The following is a 21,159-nucleotide window of genomic DNA, read 5'->3' on the forward strand; positions in this document are numbered from 1 at the left end:
TTTTTGGACTTTCAATACATTTAAATCAAAAACAAAACTTTTAAGTTATTTAAAAAAAGGTAAATATAATATTTTAAGTCATAGTTATATTTAAAAGTTATTTCAAAACCAATTTTGTAGGACTTAAACCTGCATAAACCTTTCAATAAATAACAATTTTAAGCTATTTAAAAACAGGATTTGAAGGACTTTAAACCTGGATTATTTTTAATAGATTTTTCGAACATGTTATATCAGTTTAATCCACTTGTTATTGACACCCTGTGCTACTGACATTTAACAGCTGATACTCCAAAAGTAAAGTCTCAGTATTGATCCATGGGTTTTGAGTGCAGGAGTTTCTTGTTGCAGTGTGCAGGATTTACCTCCGAGAGGAGTGCCGAAACAGCATCCCACCCCCACGGCACAGCCAACAGTCAGAATATCTGTGTAACCATAAGGGTTCTACTGACACAGAAAACAGAGAGGGGGGAAACAAAAGAGATGAGAGAGATAATGAGGGGTGAGAGGCGGGAGATGATGAAGGAGAGGAGGGAAGGTGAGAGAAAGACAGGAAAGTTGAGATGCAGAAAGAGATCAAGATCAAGGAGGAGAGGACAGGGCGGGGAGACGTGACAGAGAGGAAGCAAAATGGAATAAAGTGAATAAATAATGCTCACTGGAGTGTGGTTAGAAATATGTCATAAAGAGGAGGATAGAATATATAAAAAGGATGCACATGCAAACAAGAGAAATCAGAGGAAACAATTAAGCAATCAGGAAACAGTAAAACACAACTGATTGCAGGCTGGAATTAATGATTTATTACCATTATTTATGGCCTTAAAAATCACAATTTGAGTTGTGTTTTTTAGGGGCCCTTTTGTCAGGTGTATATCAGTATGTAGTGTCTCTACTTTAAAGAGTCCTCTCCTGCTGATGATCAGGTGTATATCAGTATGTAGTGTCTCTACTTTAAAGAGTCCTCTCCTGCTGATGTTCAGGTGTATATCAGTATGTAGTGTCTCTACTTTAAAGAGTCCTCTCCTGCTGATGTTCAGGTGTATATCAGTATGTAGTGTCTCTACTTTAAAGAGTCCTCTCCTGCTGATGTTCAGGTGTACATCAGTATGTAGTGTCTCTACTTTAAAGAGTCCTCTCCTGCTGATGTTCAGGTGTATATCAGTATGTAGTGTCTCTACTTTAAAGAGTCCTCTCCTGCTGATGTTCAGGTGTATATCAGTATGTAGTGTCTCTGTGACATGTCTCCATGCTTTAATGTTCAAAAAGCTCTTTATTGTTCTCATACTGCCTGTGCTGCAGCCCCTCTTTTCACCCTCTGTCTGAAACCAGAGATCAGTCTGCTCTGATTGGTTAGCTGGCCGGCTCTGTTGGGATTGGTCAACCGCTTAAAGTTGTCCCGCCCCTTAGCCTATCACGTACAATGTGTTGGAGCGCTAGCGAATAGAAGTGCGGGTGTTAATGATGTCACTATGTTCAGGAAGTAAACAAAGGTGTCCAATGGATGCTTTTCTGCGGTGAAATGTCTGATTTTAGCTTTTAAAGACCATTTACATGCACACAAACCTATATAACACACAACAGGAAAGGGAAACCCCCCCAAAAAACATAATAGGGCCCCTTTAAGGTGTATGTTGCATCACTGCTCACTGCTTTGAGGTACGTTATTAAGGGAATAGTTTGACAGTGTTGGAGAACATGTTCATTTGTATTCCTGTCTCGAGTTACATGAGAAGATTGATACCACAGCGTAAATTAGCCTAGCTTAGCATAAAGACTGGAAGCAGAGGGAAACAGCTAGCATGGCTCAGCCTAAAAGTATATAAAGCAAACAGTTCAAAAGTACCTCAAAATATCACTAATTCATAAATAATACATTACATTCATAAAACAGATACATAAAAGAGACATGTTGTTGTATCCAGGCAACAGGTTCTCTGCTGCCTAGCAACCTCACATCATAGCCTTGAAGTTAAACCAGATTAAACTGGTGTAAATAATCCTCTGTTGTTGGGTAACATAGAGATTAATTTATACCTCTGTCAACATAGTGTTGCTTTTGGTCCGGTTTGTGGACGTGTCTGTGTGTTTGTCAGCAGGATAACAGGAACACTAACAGCTTTTCCTGGAACTTCGTTTAGTATGCAAGAAAGAACTTATATCATTTTGGACGGATCCGAATCACAGGGAGCATACACGCATAATTGTTCCCTTGCCGCAGGTTTGTGCTATCCAAGTGTCATTCTAGTTACATAAGTGTACATGTTGTTTTTATTTAGATTTAGCTCACAGCGATAGGGGCTTTGCTGCGACGTTCTGAGTAAACTGAGACATTTCACAGGTGGAGAAAACTAACTCAGGCTATACAATTAGTTTTATTCAAATCGACTTGCCCCTAAATTGTTTCATTTATCATTGGTTTTCAAGGAACAACTTGGACTTAAATGTTTAGTATTTATTTAAATGCGTTATTCTCTGCAAAATTCCCTGAAATCTTTGACGAGTAAACTTTTATTTTGGACGCTTTTGCCCACATTGCTGGACATACCTATGGTCCGAACAATATCTCATGAACCTGGGATTCATTAACTTAATGTTTAAGTGCTGCAAGGCCAGTTCACCACATGTTCTCCTTTTATAAGCTTTAATGATTAACTAATGACATCCTGTCACCTGATGATTAGCATGGCATCGATCCTCTCATTTCACACCAAATAAATGTATGCATTTCTCAAAATGTTGAACTATTCCTTTAAAGTGGACCGAACCGTAGAACCCAAGGCTTTATTACAGTAATAATGGCTGGTTCATCTGCATTCATTCAGTTTTACCCATCACATAATTATGCAGTGCACTGGTCTGAGGTCAGATTTAACCTCCATGATACTGAATCAGGAGGATGAACCTGACCGGAGACCTGCGCCTGAACGCATCATGGAGAAAGGAGGAGGAGGTAGAGGGGGCGGGACTTGCCTCCCACGGGGGCAGCGAAACACGTGGCCACTCCCACGGCACACGCACACACCAACAGGTCCTGGTTACGGGTCCCACTCTGGGGTTAAAGGTCACAGACGAGCAGGGGGGAATGAGGAGGAGGGGGAGATAGAGAGAGCAGGGGGAGGGAGAGGGGGGAGGTTACTGTTAATACACATGCCAGACATTACCATCACACTATTAATACAGTGAGACATCAACAGAGAGGCGGTGCGAGAGGGCGAGCCAAAACAAAGACACGAGAAACATGGAGGGAGGGAGGAAGAGGGGGAGACAGATGGGAGAGTCACAGGGTTCCCACTTTCACTTCAATATTAAATTCAAAGTCCTTTTAGGGTAAAAATTGGCACGTTTTGTTAACTAAATCCCTGTAGGAGCCTTATTTGGAGTTAAAAAAGGGGAGGAATTGGTTAAAAAATGTTGCTTTGATAGAAAAACGTTATATATTTCTCAAGGTCATCCAAATATTTTCAAAATAAAACTGAGACACTGCAGCTCTGGGACACTGGAAGTAGTCATACTTGTGTTTAGTAGGTAACATTTTACAATTTGTATCACCTTAATTCACTTGAGAGTTGACTAAGATGCATTTCATTAGCAGTGGTGGGTGAGTATTTTCAATGTATGCTACTTTACTACATTTTAGATGCCAATATTGTATTTTTTACTCCAGTACATTGGCTTTTAATTAATGACGTTTTAAAATGGCCTCATTGTATCATGTTTTTTACGTTCCACTATGTCTTCATGCTTTAAATCTTTGAGTCACAAGTCATTACAATATACTGGTTAATTGTGAATATGTGCGAAAAACTGACTCCCATGGCTTTAAGGTCCTGTGGGAACCGTGTGATTTCACCATAAACATCAGCAACAAAGCAAGATATCATGTAAAAACTGCAAACCACATCTTCATTAACTGCATGCGGTGTGTTTTGGTCAGGGCCTCGGCTTACCTCATACACTCCGGAGAAGATGGACATGAACTGACTCAGCACTGCAGCACAGATACTGGCGATGTGCACGAACGGACCCTGGAGGGTAAACAGAAATATCATTAACGTAATCTGAGAGTCACAATATACAAGTAATACAACCGGATTACTTTCTGTTACTTTTGGGTTACCTGCAATGCAAGACATATCAATGAGAAGTGATATTATGTAAGACAACAGAACAATGTGACCTTAGAAAAGAAGAAACCAAGATGTTTAGTATTGATAGGAAAACCTGCCTTTCATTAAAACATATTCAGGCAGCAGCCTATACACCAACAATGAAACACATGAGCACATACTACAGTTTAAAAAAGCAGAAATAACATCTGACCTGAAACAACTGAAACGTTGACTTTATTTAAATGTATTATGTCTGGTTTTTAACCAACATTATTCATAGTAATCCTGCCAGAGATGTATCTGTAACTTTAAAGGTCACCTATTACACAAAATCCCCTCTTCTTCATGTCTCTTCTACATCAACATGTGTCCCCTCTTCTTCATGTCTCTTCTACTTCAACATGTGTCCCCTCTTCTTCATGTCTCTTGTACATCAACATGTGTCCCCTCTTCTTCATGTCTCTTCTACATCAACATGTGTCCCCTCTTCTTCATGTCTCTTCTACATCAACATGTGTCCCCTCTTCTTCATGTCTCTTCTTCATCAACATGTGTCCCCTCTTCTTCATGTCTCTTCTACATCAACATGTGTCCCCTCTTCTTCATGTCTCTTCTACATCAACATGTGTCCCCTCTTCTTCATGTCTCTTCTACATCAACATGTGTCCCCTCTTCTTCATGTCTCTTCTACATCAACATGTGTCCCCTCTTCTTCATGTCTCTTCTATATCAACATGTGTCCCCTCTTCTTCATGTCTCTTCTACATCAACATGTGTCCCCTCTTCTTCATGTCTCTTCTTCATCAACATGTGTCCCCTCTGTGGAAAGAGACTCTGAAAGTTTCAGGAACAAAGATTCTCTCTCTTTTTGTCCTGATCCATTTATATAAAAACCTGTCTGAAAATGAGCTGATCAGATTTTGGCCACTTTATGATGTCATAACGATGTTTTGTCTTGTGTAACCATTAGCCAATCACCAACCAAGGTAACCCCCCTCCCCACCTTATCACCTGAATCTCCTCCTAGAGCACATTGTGTTCTTTGTAACCAAATCTCTCTCAGAGGGGCGTGGGGAGGGGCTCCTTATTTTCATCTGAAGTAACAGACAGAGAATCAGCACTTTTGAAACAGAGGGGATTATGGGATGCTGCAATGATCTGTTTGGTGTTTCAGCCAATCAGAGACAGGTTCTGTATATATCTGAGACCTATAATATATTGATGAAAAACAGTGTAATAGGGGACCTTTAAAGTATTAGCCTACAGAATAGTGCAGTTTACAAAGAAGAAATACAATCTGATCCTTTTACAACAAACACGATATGCCCTTTTTAGTTTGTTACCAACATTAGAATCCTGCCAGTAATCCTACATTTTGAGAGATGTATCAGTAACTGTCAGGGAATACAGCTAGCTCATTTTGCCTCCTGATTATGTAATATCGTTACATGTGATCCCCACGTCTGAACCTAATGACACACAGGTGATGTAATACACACACAGACGCAGATCACATCTCTACGTGGACGTGTTGAATCACAGCAGATGCATCACGCTGTAATTGCTGGATTTGACAGTTGCCCTGTGACGGTAATGGGAGAAAATGAATGTGTTTCCTTTGTTGGGGAATAATTTGCTTCAATCCCGTGAGAGGCCGGGAAGAGAGGAAACACGACAGAAGATGATTTATTACCCTCTGAGCTCAGAGCAGATGCAGTGATGGAGGAAGGAGGGAAGAGAGAGGAAGAAGGATGGTGGGGAGGATGCTGGATCTGTTATCTGTGAATCTTTAATGAAAAAGGGGGTTTGTGTGTTACCTCTTTTCCGACTGGCATCCCGCTGCCGAGGCCGGCCGTCAGCCCGACCACTTTAGCCACGAAGGCTTTGAGCGTCAGATACTCTTTCAGGACCACTCCTCTCAGGATGGTCTTCAGCTCGGGGATACCAGAACCTGAGGGGCAAGGACGGCGTGTTTATAAAGGATTTCAACAACAAGGCAATTCAAAAGGCTTAATAGAAAACATTAAAAGCGTTAAAGGCCACCTATCATGCAAAGTTTAGGCAATAGCATAGGTCTCAGATATATAAAAATATATAAAAAACATGTCTATGAAGTGTTTTGCTCAAAATACCAAACAGATCACCCATTCTAGCCATGCCTCATATCCCTCTGTTTCACTTCCTGTTACAAAAGTGCTGATTCGGGGTGAAAAGCTTTAAAAAATAAAAAAGGAGGGGGCTGAGCTCATGCGGGACCCGGCAGCTACTGTCTAAACTAAATACTGCCGTGATGAAACGCCATATCATGGATTATCAAGGATTATTTCTGAAACAGTATGGAGCTCAAAGGCTTTCTCTCTTGCCGGTTATACCACAAGGTGAGTTCCTTTTTATTTCCTGCTTCTTCACACACATGCTCTCCAGTACAGGTTAGCTCTGAGTGTTAGCGATGCTAATGTAAACACCGACCATATTACGTCCAAAACAGTCGGGCATTATTTCTGATAACAACTTTCTGATAGGGCCGTGGGTCCACCACGTGGGTGCCATCCGATATGACGTAAATAACGTTGCATCAGCTTGTGTAGCCCCGTTTTTCAAAGATTTGCGCACGGGGGAAAAGAGAGAGGGTAACTTTGTGAGTTCCCTGACGCACCGGGGACACATATTTATGTATAAAAGACATCAAAAAGTGCATTTTGCATGATAGGTCCGCTTTAAGACATCTTGAAAAAGAAAAACACTGCAAAATGACATTTAAATCTTTAAAAACAACCCTTAAAAAAACTAGAACACAAACAAAACAATCTTAAATAGAGTATGACAGGTATACAATACAAGAATAAAAAGTTACAGTGCAGTGTAAGATATAAATAGTTATTTGGTTTAATTACAGGCAAACAGAAAGCAACAAGAAGGGAGGAAGAGACTGACGGATGATTACATTACATTACATGACACTTGTTAGACACTTTTATCCAAAGCGACTAACATACTCAATACTGTGGGCAATCCCCACAGGAGCAATTTGGGGTGAAGTGTCTCAGGGACACAACGACATGCTGACTGCAGTGGGGTTTGAACCTGTGTTCCCCTGATCCCAACACCAACGCACCCACCACTGCACCACACGCCTCCCATGGATGATAGGTGTAGTAAATAAACAAGTGGTTATAATGCCCTGTGTTAGGGAGTAGTAAACATGTGATTAAATAAGTAGGTTGAATACAATCTAGAAGTAACTTGCTGTAAGGTAAACAACACTTATATTTGCAAAGTGTTTAAATAAGTTGAATTACTTTCTTGTTTTTTTTTAAGCGATAATATCTTTAATTTTAAGGTATATTTAAGGTATAAAAGCAGCAATAGCAATAAGCGTGAAACCCAGAATAGCACTGATAAGGGGTTAACACAACACAATGAATAAAAGAATACAAAATATAAGTATGACGACAACAAAAAAGCAGTGAGAAGGCGGCCTTATACGTCTCCATTGTTGTTTACTGAACTTCTAAAATGACCAATAATTGTGGGCCATAAAAACAAAGGAATATTTTTTTTTTACCATTGCTAGTGTGATTGGACCCGCTATATTTTGTATTATAATGCATTGCAATAAACTCAATTAAGTGGCATTTTTGCTGTTGTGTTATTTTTACTGTATCAGTGTAAAATGGTCACTCTCAATATGACCATGTCTGAACTGCTTTTTCTAAGTAGCATCACTTAACCAAATTAAACATCTCCCTAGAGAAGCTCGGCAGCAGTTCGTCTTCTTCAGAGTGAAGTAATTGGTCGCTCGCAAAGCTATAATTTGGAGGACGCTTCCCCACTGATAACACCTCTAACCTGCCGCAGGAGAACAGATAAAAGGAGGTGAAAGCAGGTGCAGCAGGGGGGGGGGGGGATAAGAGAGGCTGACAGCTGATGGAGAGCTCACCGATGGCCTGTGGAGAAACCAGGTGACAGAAGAGCGAGGCGAACATGATGAGGATCATGGGATACGTGACCCAGGCGAGGTACTGCAGCAGCACGTTGTCCTTCAGCTCCACGTACACCCACTGATAGGCTGAGGAACAGCACAGAGCACACAGAGCACAGTGCATTACACACAGGAGTAGAAAGGAGTAATTACTTTTTATTCCATTCTATTTCTATGCAAATACTGCAATATTGTACTATATATTTTTAATTATTTAATGGTATTTTGTATGTATGCACCATGACATCAAGTCAAATTCACCTGGTAATAAGCCTGTTTCTGATTCTGATTAAACGTTAAATCTAATGTTATCAAACTCATTAATAAACTCTATGACCTTGACATGTGGTAGCTTCAGGTGTGATATCATTCTGTGTAGGAAAAATTCCTCGATTTTTTAAAAACTCTACACGCAAACACTCTTTGTTTGTATTTTAATTTATTTGTATTTATTTGTATTTTATTCAGACTTGTGTTTAATGACGATGCTTTTGTGTATGAAAAGTACTATATCAATAAAGTTTGATAGATTGTTTGACAAATAATCTCACTTATGTAACAGTATGTTTCATAATGGAGACATGCACATAGATTGAACCAAACTAAATTCAACATAAACCTTGTATAGAAAGGTGCGAGATAAATAAACTTGCCTTGCCTTACAAATCCACGTGAAAGATTACAAATCCCTGCCTTAATAGTGAACCATTAACACTCCGGTTGAGACCGGTTGAACCCAGAACACAGCTACCTCTTAAATTGCTTATGGTCACTTTAAAGAACACATATACTGCTACTTACCATGGTGTACTTATCTGCTGTAATTGTGTTATATTATTATTAATAATAATAATATTACACTTGTTAGACACTTTTATCCAATGTTATCGATTGAACCAGTGCTCCCCTGATCCAAAGACCATCCCACTGAGCCTCCCTGATTACCTTGCAGGCTCTTGGCGCTGGTGTAGTCCATACTCCAGCTGACCAGAGCCATGGTGAGGCCGAGCAGAACCAGGAAGATCCAGTCCTCCCCCATCTTCGTCACGATGTACCGCCGCACACGAGCAAAACAATCTGCGGCACAGAGAGCGAACTAGTGATTTAATTACTGACAGAAAGTCACATCAATATTCAGAAATGTGATGTTGTGCATAACGAGTACTTTCTGTACTCTTTCATGCAAATACTTTTTCTTCTTGTATTTAACATTTTGGATCCTGCATGGTCTTTTATCTGTAATGAAGTGTTTTAAGAGCATAGCATTTCTTCTTTTACTGAAGTCAAGGATCTGATTCCTCCAACAGTGTATGTATCTTTTAAATGGTAAATGGTTTGAATGTGTTTTTGGGGATGACTCCTTCAAGATTCAAAGATTCAAAGGTTGTATTGTCGTATGCACAAAGCTACAGTGTAGAAATGGCAAAGACATTCTTCTGACCTGAGCTCCTCCAACGATGCAACATATATAATAAAATACAAATAAAAAATAGTGCAAGAAGTCTATATACATGTCAATAGAATATGATATGTACAAAAACAGAATATGAAATTAAATACTGTAAATTAAGACAAAATTAAATACGGTTTATTGCGGCGATAACTATTTATATAAATAAGTATATTGCAAGATGACAAACAGGAATGTTTATCGGGGCACTTAACAGAGCTCAGGTGTTCTGCTGCTCAGTAAGCGTTGTTGTCGACTAACGTTAGTGAACTTAGGCCCTCGCCACACGGTGACGAAACGGGTCGTATCCGCTACAGTTCTCTATCTTATAGACGGTTCGGCCACACCAGGCCGACAGGGAAACGCCGATAACGATAACGGGTCCCAAGGTGGGTAGATCTGCGGACGCAACGCTCTTGGGGGCCAAACGGCTCCGTGATTACGCCCTATACGATAATTTCCTGATAACGTATTGTTGTGAGCTTTGCAATAATGTTTGGAAAGCTTTTAGTGTGATATACATTCGTCTTTGTGCTATATAGTTGTGACATGTAAGCACAAGGCTACCGCAACTCAAAATAATTCAAGCAAGCCAGCAACATTAAACTAGCGGTTATACATTTATTTTCTGCGTTGCTGAAGTGTTGTCCTCCCCGTTGTGTTTGCTCTATAGTTCTTCAGAATCAGTTCCTCAACTTCAGTAAAAGTTTGACTGAAGTCAAGGATCTGATTCCTCCAACACTGAATGTATATTTGGTAAAGCCTTTGAATGTTTAGTTTAGTTTATTTGTTTATAGTGTCGTGGACAGTCCCCATTGATCAACTGTCACAACAAACAGTAAATGGGGCATTAGCTTTAGCCAACATTGCTAATGTCCAGCTGTTGTCGCCGGCCGGATGATAATAGACACCTTTTTAAAATCACAATACATCAACAGCATTAATGTGTTTTTGGGGATGACTGCTGCTGCTCACCTTGGCATTTGGAGTATGGCCGAGGCTTCTTGGTGGAGGACACGTGGCTGGGATGTGACTGCAGGGATGTGGGGGGGTGGTGCCGCCGGCCCAGCCCTCTGCGGCCCGAGCTGTTCCCCCCCGCCTGCCTCTTGCATTGTCTCTCTGTCAGCAACCGTGCTGCCTCCCGTCGGGCGAAGTTCCCCAGCTGCTCCCTGTACTCGCCGTACAGCTAGAACCAGAGGGAAAGACAGTGAGGATGACTCAAAAAGCAACACACATCTCACTTTACATGAGCCTTAGTCAAAGTCAAAGTCAACTTTATTGTCAATCTTCCAGTTTGTGTGCACAGACAGAGAGATCGAAATACCGTTTCCCACAATCCCGAATAGAAAAATACAAATATATATAAAAATATGTGTGCAAATATGTATATCCTATATATACACAATCAAAGACACATTTATACATATGCACACATTAAAGGTGGGGTAGGTAAGTTTGAGAAACCGGCTCGAGATACACTTGTTATATTCCATGGAATGCTCTTAACATCCCGATAGCAATGAATATCTGAAGTGCTTTGACAAAAAATCCATAAAAAAATGTCATCTGTGGAAGCTGTAGTACTGTAAAAAGCACGACCAATCATCTGAGCCGGCCCGGCTAAAGTAACTGGATGGCCTACCTGCCTGTCAGCCTTCCATCTGTGCACAAACTTATCTCGTGCCCTCATTGGTCATGTGCGCGTTCGTGTGTGTTGGAGGAGGGGCTCTATAAGGAAGTGGCAGATTTTCTCCGGTTGTGTATTTTCAAATTCTAGCGATCTCGAGCTGGTTTCTCAAACTTACCTACCCCACCTTTAAGACCTTAAATAAAAGCACAAAAATCAATATATACAAAAATAACAGTCACTTCAATATCTTGATCGGGGGTTGTTGAGAAAGAAAACAGGATGCAAGATAGAAGAGAAGTGAAGATACCTATGACACATTTTTCAAACTGTTTTTTTTGTCATTTAGAGAATTGATTGCAGAAAATGTGGAGTGGTTTAAGACTTTGAATAATGCAAAGAAAACAACTTCTAAGGAAGAGTTTAGGAATCAATACTTGAGAAATACATCTGACAACTGAGAAAGGATTAAAGTAGGTCCAAGAAAAAAAATGCAACAAAAATCAAACTTTCACATTTTTCAAAACTGTTTTTTTTTTTTGTCATTTAGAGAATTTATTTGCAGAAAATGTGGAGACCTTGAATAATGCAAAGAAAACAACTTCTAAGGAAGAAAGAGTTTAGGAATCAATACTTGAGAAATACCTCTGACAACTGAGAAAGTATAGGTCCAAGAAAAACTCAATGCAAGAGAAGAGCAAGAAGAGAAGGAGAAATACTTTGAAAACTGAGACTTGGGAAAAGGATGAAACTAGATCCAGTGCAAAGAGTCTTGAGATAACGAGAAAGAGATTGAAAAAGACGTAAACAGTGACACTCAATATGAAACAAAATGCAAAAATAAATCACTAATTTCTTTGGCCTTCCTATGGTTGTAGAGAAGGAAAACAAGTGAATAATTGTGTCAAGAAAATAAGAAATACCTCTGACAAATGTCAAATATTTTTATTTACAGAATTTATTTGCAGAAAATGAAAACTGGTCAAAATAACAAATAATGTGGAGTGGTTTCTGACCTTGAATAATGCAAAGAAAACAACGCATAAGAAGGACTAAAACAAGATTTTAGAAGTCAATACTTGAGAAATAGTTTGAAAACTAAAACTTGGGAAATGATAAAACTAGACCAAGCTCAAAGAGTCTTAACGAGAAAGAGACCAAAGGGAATCGATAATCAATATGAGACTAAAATCAACAAGAAATCACAAGTTTCTTTGGCCTTTTTAGGATTGCATACTAATCAATATGACATAAAAAGCAACAAGAAAGTACACATTTCTTGATTCTTATAAAGTTTGCAAGGAAATAAAACAAGATAGAAGAAAAGGAGAACTACCGGGGACACGAAAGAGATGTGACCAAAGTGAAACACTGACAATCAATATGACTGAAATCAATCTGGTTCCTCTCGTCCATGCTAGATATAAGAGATGAAAAGGAGAGAAGGAGTAGTACCTCTGACAACTGAGACTTGAGAAAAGGATCAAACTACATCCATAGCAAGAAAGAGATGTCACCACAGGTAAACACGAACAATCTATGAGACCCTATATTGCCGTATGTGAGTATACCCTTTAATTTGTCTTTATCTGCAGTTCACGCTCCTCTTTTCTGTAACAACGTGGGGTGCTTAAAGGATTTCTGATTCTGATCAATATGATACAGAAAGCAACAAGAAATGACATGTTTCTCTCAGACCAGATCTACTTGCGAAGAGTCTTGAGATAGAACCAATCATTATTACCCAAAAATCACTAAGAATTTACAAATGTCTTGTGTCTATAGGGTTGCAGGGAACGAAGACCAGACAGAAGAGAATAAGAGCTGAGAACTGAGTCTTTGTGAAAGATAAAACTATCCAGTGCAAAGAGTCTTGAGATAAACAGGAAAGAGATGAAACCAAAGGGAAACAATCAATCTAACACAACATCTGCAAGAAATTATACATACTCAGATTGTATAGGAACTTAAAGGTCACCTATCATGCTATTTTTAGGCAATAGCATAGGTCTCAGATATATCAAAAATATATAAAAAACATGTCTATGAAGTGTTTTGCTCAAAATACCAAACAGATCACCCATTCTAGCCATGCCTCATATCCCTCTATTTCACTTCCTGTTTCAAAAGTGCTGATTTGGGGTATAAAGCTTTAAAAAAATTAAAAAGGAGGGGTCTGAGCTCATGCGGGACCCAGCAGCTACTGTCTAAACTAAATGCTGCCGTGATGAAACGCCATATCATGGATTATCAAGGATTATTTCTGAAACAGTATGGAGCTCAAAGGCTTTCTCTCTTGCCGGTTATACCACAAGGTGAGTTCCTTTTTATTTCCTGCTTCTTCACACACATGCTCTCCAGTACAGGTTAGCTCTGAGTGTTAGCGATGCTAATGTAAACACCGACCATAGTACGTCCAAAACAGTCGGGCATTGTTTCTGATAGCAACGTTTCTGATAGGGCCGTGGGTCCACATTTCAGATATTACGTCATATCGGACGCAAATCTGGATCAGCTCCGTTGTTCCCCCGTTTTTAGAGATTTGGGTACGGAGGAAAAGAGAGAGGGTTTTATTTTCTGACGCTGCGTGAGTTCCCCAACACACCGGGGACACATAGTTATGTATAAAAGACATCAAAAAGTGCATTTTGCATGATAGGTCCCCTTTAAACAACATGCAAGAGAAGAAGAAAGGGAGAAATATGTCTTCTAACTGAGACGAGGTGGAAGGATAAACCTAAATCCAATTGCAAAGAGCCTTGAGATAACAAAAAAGAGATGTAACCAAAGAGAAACACACTGACAGTCAATGACAAAAAACAGAGAAATCACACATTTCTTGGGCCGCCTCAGGGTTTCAGAAAAGGAAGACAAGACGCAAGAGAAGCAGGAAAAATACCTCTGACAACTCAGCCTTGGGGGAAAGGATAAAACCAGATCCAGTCCAACGAGTCTTGAGATAACTGACAATCAATATGACACAAACATCACAGAGAAATCACACGTTTCTTGGGCCTACTCAGGGCTGCAGGGAAGTACAACAAGATAAGGGAGAGAGACAGCTTGAAGAGAAGGAGAAATATATCTTACTAGTGAGACTAAGGGGAAGGATAAAACCAAATCCAGTGCAAAGAGTCTTGAAATAATAAGAACGAGCTGAAACCAAAAAGGAAACGGTGACAAAAAGCATCAAGAAATCCTTGATTGATTTGGTCTACTTAGGGTTGGAGGGAAGTACATCAAGAAAGAAGAGAAGAAGAAGAGAGAGACATTTACTTTGGAAATGAGGGTAAGTGTTATCGAGATACAGTAAACAAGATCTAGTGAACCGCGCCCCTTAGCTGTGATATAATGAGCATATACCACGGCCTGTCGTGAGCTATTGCTTAATTAGATAATGTGAAAGAGATTGAAACAAATGGAAACACTGACACTGACTGTGATACAAAAATCGTCAAGAAATAACACTTTCGTTGGGGTTGCAGGGAGGTAGAACTAGATAGAAAAGAAGCAGTGTGAAGACTAACTGAGACTTGTGGGAAGGTTAAAACCAGATCCAGTGCAAAGAGTCTAAAGACTGAACCAAAGGGGAACGATGACAATCAATATGACACCAACATCTCTGAGAAGTCACACGAGTCTAGGGCCGAAAGTTGCAGGGAAGGAAATCTAGACAGAAGACAAGAAAACTGACACCTGAGAGAAGGATAAAACCAGATCCTGTGCGAAGAGTCTTGAGATAACGAGAAAGCGATGGGGAATGTGCGGCGTGTGTGTAAGGGATACACACCAACCTGAATACCCTGGCGGACAGGAATAGACGAAACGGGCATAGAGATCGGAAAAACCCCCTCCCCGAGAGGAGGCTGGAGAGGAGCCAGAGGAGGAGATCCTGGAAGAGAGGACATTCCACATCTTCCCCTTCCGACTATGTGCACTCTTTAAACATGCAACCACACACGCACACGCACACGCACACGCACACGCACACGCACACGCACACGCACACGCACACCACACACACACACACACACACACACACACACACACACACACACACACACACACACACACACACACACACACACACACACACACACACACACACGCACACACGTATAGAAAACACGACACATGATAATCCAGGGCGATCAGTTTGCACAGCCAGCGCTCGTTAAAACCATAGGGGCCGTAAAATACTGCAGATCCAGGAGCAGCTATCAGTGGGAGGAAGTAACTAAGTACATTTACTCAAGTACTTTTTGGATATATTTGTACTTTACTTTAAGTATTTGCATGTTATGCAACTTAATACTTGTACTCCACTACATTTCAGAGCCGAATATGGTTCTTTTTACTCCACTACACTTAGTTAGTAGGTACTTTGTACACATAAAAACACATGATAAGTTGTATAATGCAGTACTGTCATTTTCATAGTATTACTAGTATATTAATTTGGCTACAATACTAAACAGACATATATTAACCTTAATAATATAATACTATGATCCATTCTGCATAGCAAGTATTTTTACTGTCCTTATTTAGCTGATAATACTTCTGTACTATGTATATATTATATTACTCTGAAATGGGCCATTGTGCAGAATGAAGACTTTAACTTCTTACATCAAGACTTTTAAATGTAATGGAGTATTTTAAGCCCAGGTGAAAGATCTGAGTAGCAACACTGGCTGGTATGACGTGCAACTGAAACCTATAGATCCCCGGCTCACGGTATAGCATGAAGCTAAATCATAGGAAGAGCTGCCAACATTTCTGTCTCATGTTCACACAGGAAAGCAGAGCTGACCCAACATGAGGCCCAGCGACCGGAGGCAGAATCTGCACGTTAATACTTCCACTGATACGGAAATAAAAGCTGCAACACCGATCTACTGTACACTGGTGTTTGACCTGGAAATACTCACATGATTATAAGAAGACACATAAAAGCTAGTGCTATCTGTCTTTTAGTGAGATTTTCTGCACAGATTCTCTCCCACACACCGCCTGAAACGCCTCCATTGGACTCCTTTGTTTACCTCCGTAACAAAGTGATATCACTATGTAACACTTGCACTTCTATTGGCTAGCGCTCCAACACACTGTACGTGACAGGCTAAGGGGCGGGACATCTCTAAGCGGTTGACCAATCACAACAGAGCTGACCAGCTAACCAATCAGAGCAGACTGGGCTCTGGTTTCAGACAGAGGGTGAAAAGAGGTGCTGCAGCACAGACAGTATGAGAGAAATAAAGAGCTTTTTGAACATTAAGCATGGAGACATGTCACAGTAGAGACACTACATACTGATATACAACCTGAACATCAGCAGGAGAGGACTCTTTAAAGTAGAGACACTACATACTGATATGAAGCTGAACATCAGCAGGAGAGGACTCTTTAAAGTAGAGACACTACATAGTGATATACACCTGAACATCAGCAGGAGAGGACTCTTTAAAGTAGAGACACTACATACTGATATACACCTGAACATCAGCAGGAGAGGACTCTTTAAAGTAGAGACACTACATACTGATATACACCTGAACATCAGCAGGAGAGGACTCTTTAAAGTAGAGACACTACATACTGATAAACACCTGAACATCAGCAGGAGAGGACTCTTTAAAGTAGAGACACTACATACTGATATACACCTGAACATCAGCAGGAGAGGACTCTTTCAAGTAGAGACACTACATACTGATATACACCTGAACATCAGCAGGAGAGGACTCTTTAAAGTAGAGACACTACATACTGATATACACCTGAACATCAGCAGGAGAGAACTCTTTAAAGTAGAGACACTACATACTGATATACACCTGAACATCAGCAGGAGAGGACTCTTTAAAGTAGAGACACTACATACTGATATACACCTGAACATCAGCAGGAGAGGACTCTTTAAAGTAGAGACACTACATACTGATATACACCTGAACATCAGCAGGAGAGGACTCTTTAAAGTAGAGACACTACATACTGATATACACCTGAAAATCAGCAGGAGAGGACTCTTTAAAGTAGAGACACTACATACTGATATACACCTGAACATCAGCAGGAGAGGACTCTTTAAAGTAGAGACACTACATACTGATATACACCTGAACATCAGCAGGAGAGGACTCTTTAAAGTAGAGACACTACATACTGATATACACCTGAAAATCAGCAGGAGAGGACTCTTTAAAGTAGAGACACTACATACTGATATACACCTGAACATCAGCAGGAGAGGACTCTTTAAAGTAGAGACACTACATACTGATATACACCTGAACATCAGCAGGAGAGGACTCTTTAAAGTAGAGACACTACATACTGATATACACCTGAACATCAGCAGGAGAGGACTCTTTAAAGTAGAGACACTACATACTGATATACACCTGAACATCAGCAGGAGAGGACTCTTTAAAGTAGAGACACTACATTCTGATATACACCTGAACATCAGCAGGAGAGGACTCTTTAAAGTAGAGACACTACATACAAATATGAAGCTGAAATTTAGCATAGCATGTCCTAATAGGTTTCTCTACTAATCTTGTTTGTATCTTCTGTCTGCACTGTCCCCTTTTTGTAACAAGGTATATTTCTGCTTTACACAACCAGTTCACTATAATACACTACAACCACATGACAAAGGGACAGATATAGTTTTATAATGAATTCACCACACAGCAGGTGGCCCGTAGTTACACTGTGAACGGCTCTGGAAACATTTGATGTCCCAAAATCATCAGGCAAGTTATTTTAATCCTGACTAAAACATTACCAACCACAAACTGTTTTCAGAACAATAACACTAACAGACTATGGCATGAGGTTACACACCAGCAATACATTCTATACAGAAAATATGCAAACCACTTTTCTCCTTAGGCATTATGCAAAGACCGGGTTTAATATGACTACCATTGTTTTAACTTGGTTTGAAGCCACACAGTTGGGGTTTGCTTCAAAGAGCAAGAACATGGTGATGGAAAATAAGGCGCGTCAGGTTATGACATCTTGTTATTTACCTTCAATCTCAAGCTGCGAGACATTTTAATTCAAAAACAAGAGCTGAGTCCGGCACATTTAGTGAGTAAGTATCTTTCCTCCCTTTTCAGCTCCCTGTTCTCTCTTTCTACTCTCCATCTTGACTCCATTATGTCTTATTTTGTTACTTTTTATTGTTTTGTTTTAGTTTTAAATATGTATTCAACCCTACGTTTTGACTTCTAAACGCATTTGCTTTTCCTATCTCTGTTCGAAGTGCTGTTTACCTCCACTTTGTCCCACATTTTAACCCAAACAATTGTTTCCTATCCATCCAAACCTAACCCAAGCTCTAAAAAACCATTTGAGTATTTCATTATTTTGCTCCAGTTTTTCCTTTGGCAGCTCGAGGCCTTTTTCACTTACACATAAAAATATCTCGCAATTGTTTAAGGCACACAGGAGAATAGGAGTTTTTAAACATCTTACAATAATTACTATACTATGAAATGTATAACACTTGATCCATTCAAATGAATTATGTTATCAAGCTCTCATCTGCTCATGATTCAAATCTGAGCTACTTTAACACATCTGAATATTGCTAAAAATACTGAAGACCAAATCAGTTGAAAATTATGAGAAAAACAGGATGCACTTTTCAACAGACTTTGAGTATGGATTCACAGACATCAAATGTGTCTCCTGAAAAGAAGGTTTTGTTGTTCCACAGAAATAAGATCAAATCCTTTCTGAGTGGATTTTACAGAAACAAATAATGCTGTTAAACAAAGTGTTTGATGTTCCCATCATATATCTAATGATGAGAGGCACACACATCCTATTGAAGCTCTCACCGGAAAGGAGAAATCAATTCAAATGTGCAAACAGATCCATTAAAGTAACCTGTGATGAAAGGAGAAGATCACTAACAGCAGAGAGTAGAATCCCCTCCAGCTTCTGAAGCCTTTGGTCAGCAGCTCTTTACCTGTTCTTCGTCACTTGTCTTCATCATGATGTGGATCTGCTCCTGTCCTACATTACAGACACTTCCTCCTCCTCCACCTCCTCTTCCTCCACTGCTGTAAACATTAACACCAGAGCACCCATCCATCACCTTCATCAAACACGATCTGGCACCAGGGACAGATCTGTGCTCTGCTCACATGAAACTGAAACATTTTACCTCCCTTAGCCGTGCTATACCACAACCAAGCCGACAACCATGAGAGATGTCAAAATACAACAACATTCTGAAATATACAAACTATATTGTCTTTTAAAACTCCTCAACAACAGATACTGATGCACTGTTTGTGTATCCCATCAGTATCATTAACCTTGTGCTGCGGGACAGGGCAGTAATGTTGTAAGGCCTCACCACGCACGCACGCACGCACGCACGCACGCACGCACGCACGCACGCACGCACACACACACACGTAGAAACATTAATTTAGCACTCTCATAGACACAGACAAAAACAAACTTACTGTAGCATGCTTAAGAAGCTCACACACGCACTCGCACACGCGCACACACACACACACACACACACACACACACACACACACACACACACACACACACACACACACACACACACACACACACACACACACACACACACGCACAGCTCAACTTATAGTGGACATTATGACGTGTGAACATTTGGGAATGGGATGCTTTAAGTGTCAGCCTCTCAAATGTCTATATAATGATATTCTTTTGAGGTGTTTTGAATTCCCAATTAACGTCAAACACGTGCCGTACTTTAACATTTAGAGGTCCTTGTTCTCTACTTGAGCCTTTGATATTTTATGCTACTCAATTCAGATGCAAATATTATAAGTACATTTATTTAGTAACTGCAGTGAGTTAGTAAGCAGAAGATTGCCACTCACATACTATTTGAGGCTGAATACACTTTTTTTTATCTCTTTGTAGAATTCCCAAGATTAGACGGCATTATATTTGTAAATTATAACCTGCAATTTAATTTGTATTATTCTGGAAATGGAGCACTTTGACTTGTTGTACCGTCCACTTCTGTCCAAGAGCAGACAGTAGAGGACCTGACGTGAGATGAAACATCTTGCTCTCTACTTGCACTATAGTTTTACAATTTGAACATCATATTGTCAGCAGCTTTTATATATCTGAACAGAGGTGGGAGAAGTACTCAGATTTCATACTTGAGTAAAAGTAGAAGTACCAGAGTGTAGGAATACTCTGTTACAGTTAAATTCCTACATTCAAAATGTTCCTCAAGTAAAAGTAGAAAAGTATTATCATCAAAATATAGTGAAAGTAGCGACAGTAAAAGTAGTCGTTGTGCAGATTGGTCCATTTCAGAATAATATATCTGATATGTTTTATAATGATTGATCATGAAAGTGTTCTCAAAGCTGGTAAAGGTGCAGCTAGTTTGAATGACTTTGTATACTGCAGGGTAGCTTGTGGATTTACTCCAGGTGGAACTAAAGTCTGATTTAACACTTGATTATATTTCACATCATTCATCCAGATCTGTAAAGTAACTAAAGGTATTAAATACATGTAGTGGAGTATAAGTACACATTTGACCTCTGAACTGTAGTGGAGTAGAAGTACACAGTAGCATAAAATGGAAATACTAAAATAAAGTACAAGTACCTCAAAATTGTACTTAAGTGCAGTATTTGAGCAAATCTACTTTGTTACTTAAAGGTGGGGTAGGTAAGTTTGAGAAACCGGCTCGAGTGCACTAGAATTTGAAAATACACAACCGGAGAAAATCTGCCACTTCCTTACAGAGCCCCTCCTCCAACACACACGAACGCGCACATGACCAATGAGGGCACGAGATAAGTTTGTGCACAGATGGAAGGCTGACAGGCAGGTAGGCCATCCAGTTATTTTAGTCGGGCCGGCTCAGATGATTGGTCGTGCTTTTTACAGTATTACGGCTTCCACAGATGACATTTTTTTATGGATTTTTTGT

The 21,159-nt window shown here is 39.9% G+C and overlaps 1 protein-coding gene across 1 annotated transcript in view; it reads right to left on the minus strand.

The window, feature by feature from the left end:
* The window catches only part of clcn1b (chloride channel, voltage-sensitive 1b), a 58,570-nt gene that overhangs the window by 21,446 nt on the left and 15,965 nt on the right, over positions 1-21,159 (minus strand). Inside the window, exons 2-7 of the mRNA XM_034145706.1 lie at positions 10,520-10,730; positions 9,040-9,171; positions 8,053-8,181; positions 5,930-6,063; positions 3,951-4,028; positions 366-444 (exon numbers count right to left, since the gene is read on the minus strand). Of these exons, the coding sequence (XP_034001597.1) occupies positions 366-444; positions 3,951-4,028; positions 5,930-6,063; positions 8,053-8,181; positions 9,040-9,171; positions 10,520-10,730 (763 nt within the window). The remainder of the gene's footprint in view (positions 1-365; positions 445-3,950; positions 4,029-5,929; positions 6,064-8,052; positions 8,182-9,039; positions 9,172-10,519; positions 10,731-21,159) is intronic.

Source organism: Trematomus bernacchii, unplaced genomic scaffold (genome assembly GCF_902827165.1).
Source record: "Trematomus bernacchii unplaced genomic scaffold, fTreBer1.1, whole genome shotgun sequence".
NCBI lineage: Eukaryota > Metazoa > Chordata > Actinopteri > Perciformes > Nototheniidae > Trematomus > Trematomus bernacchii.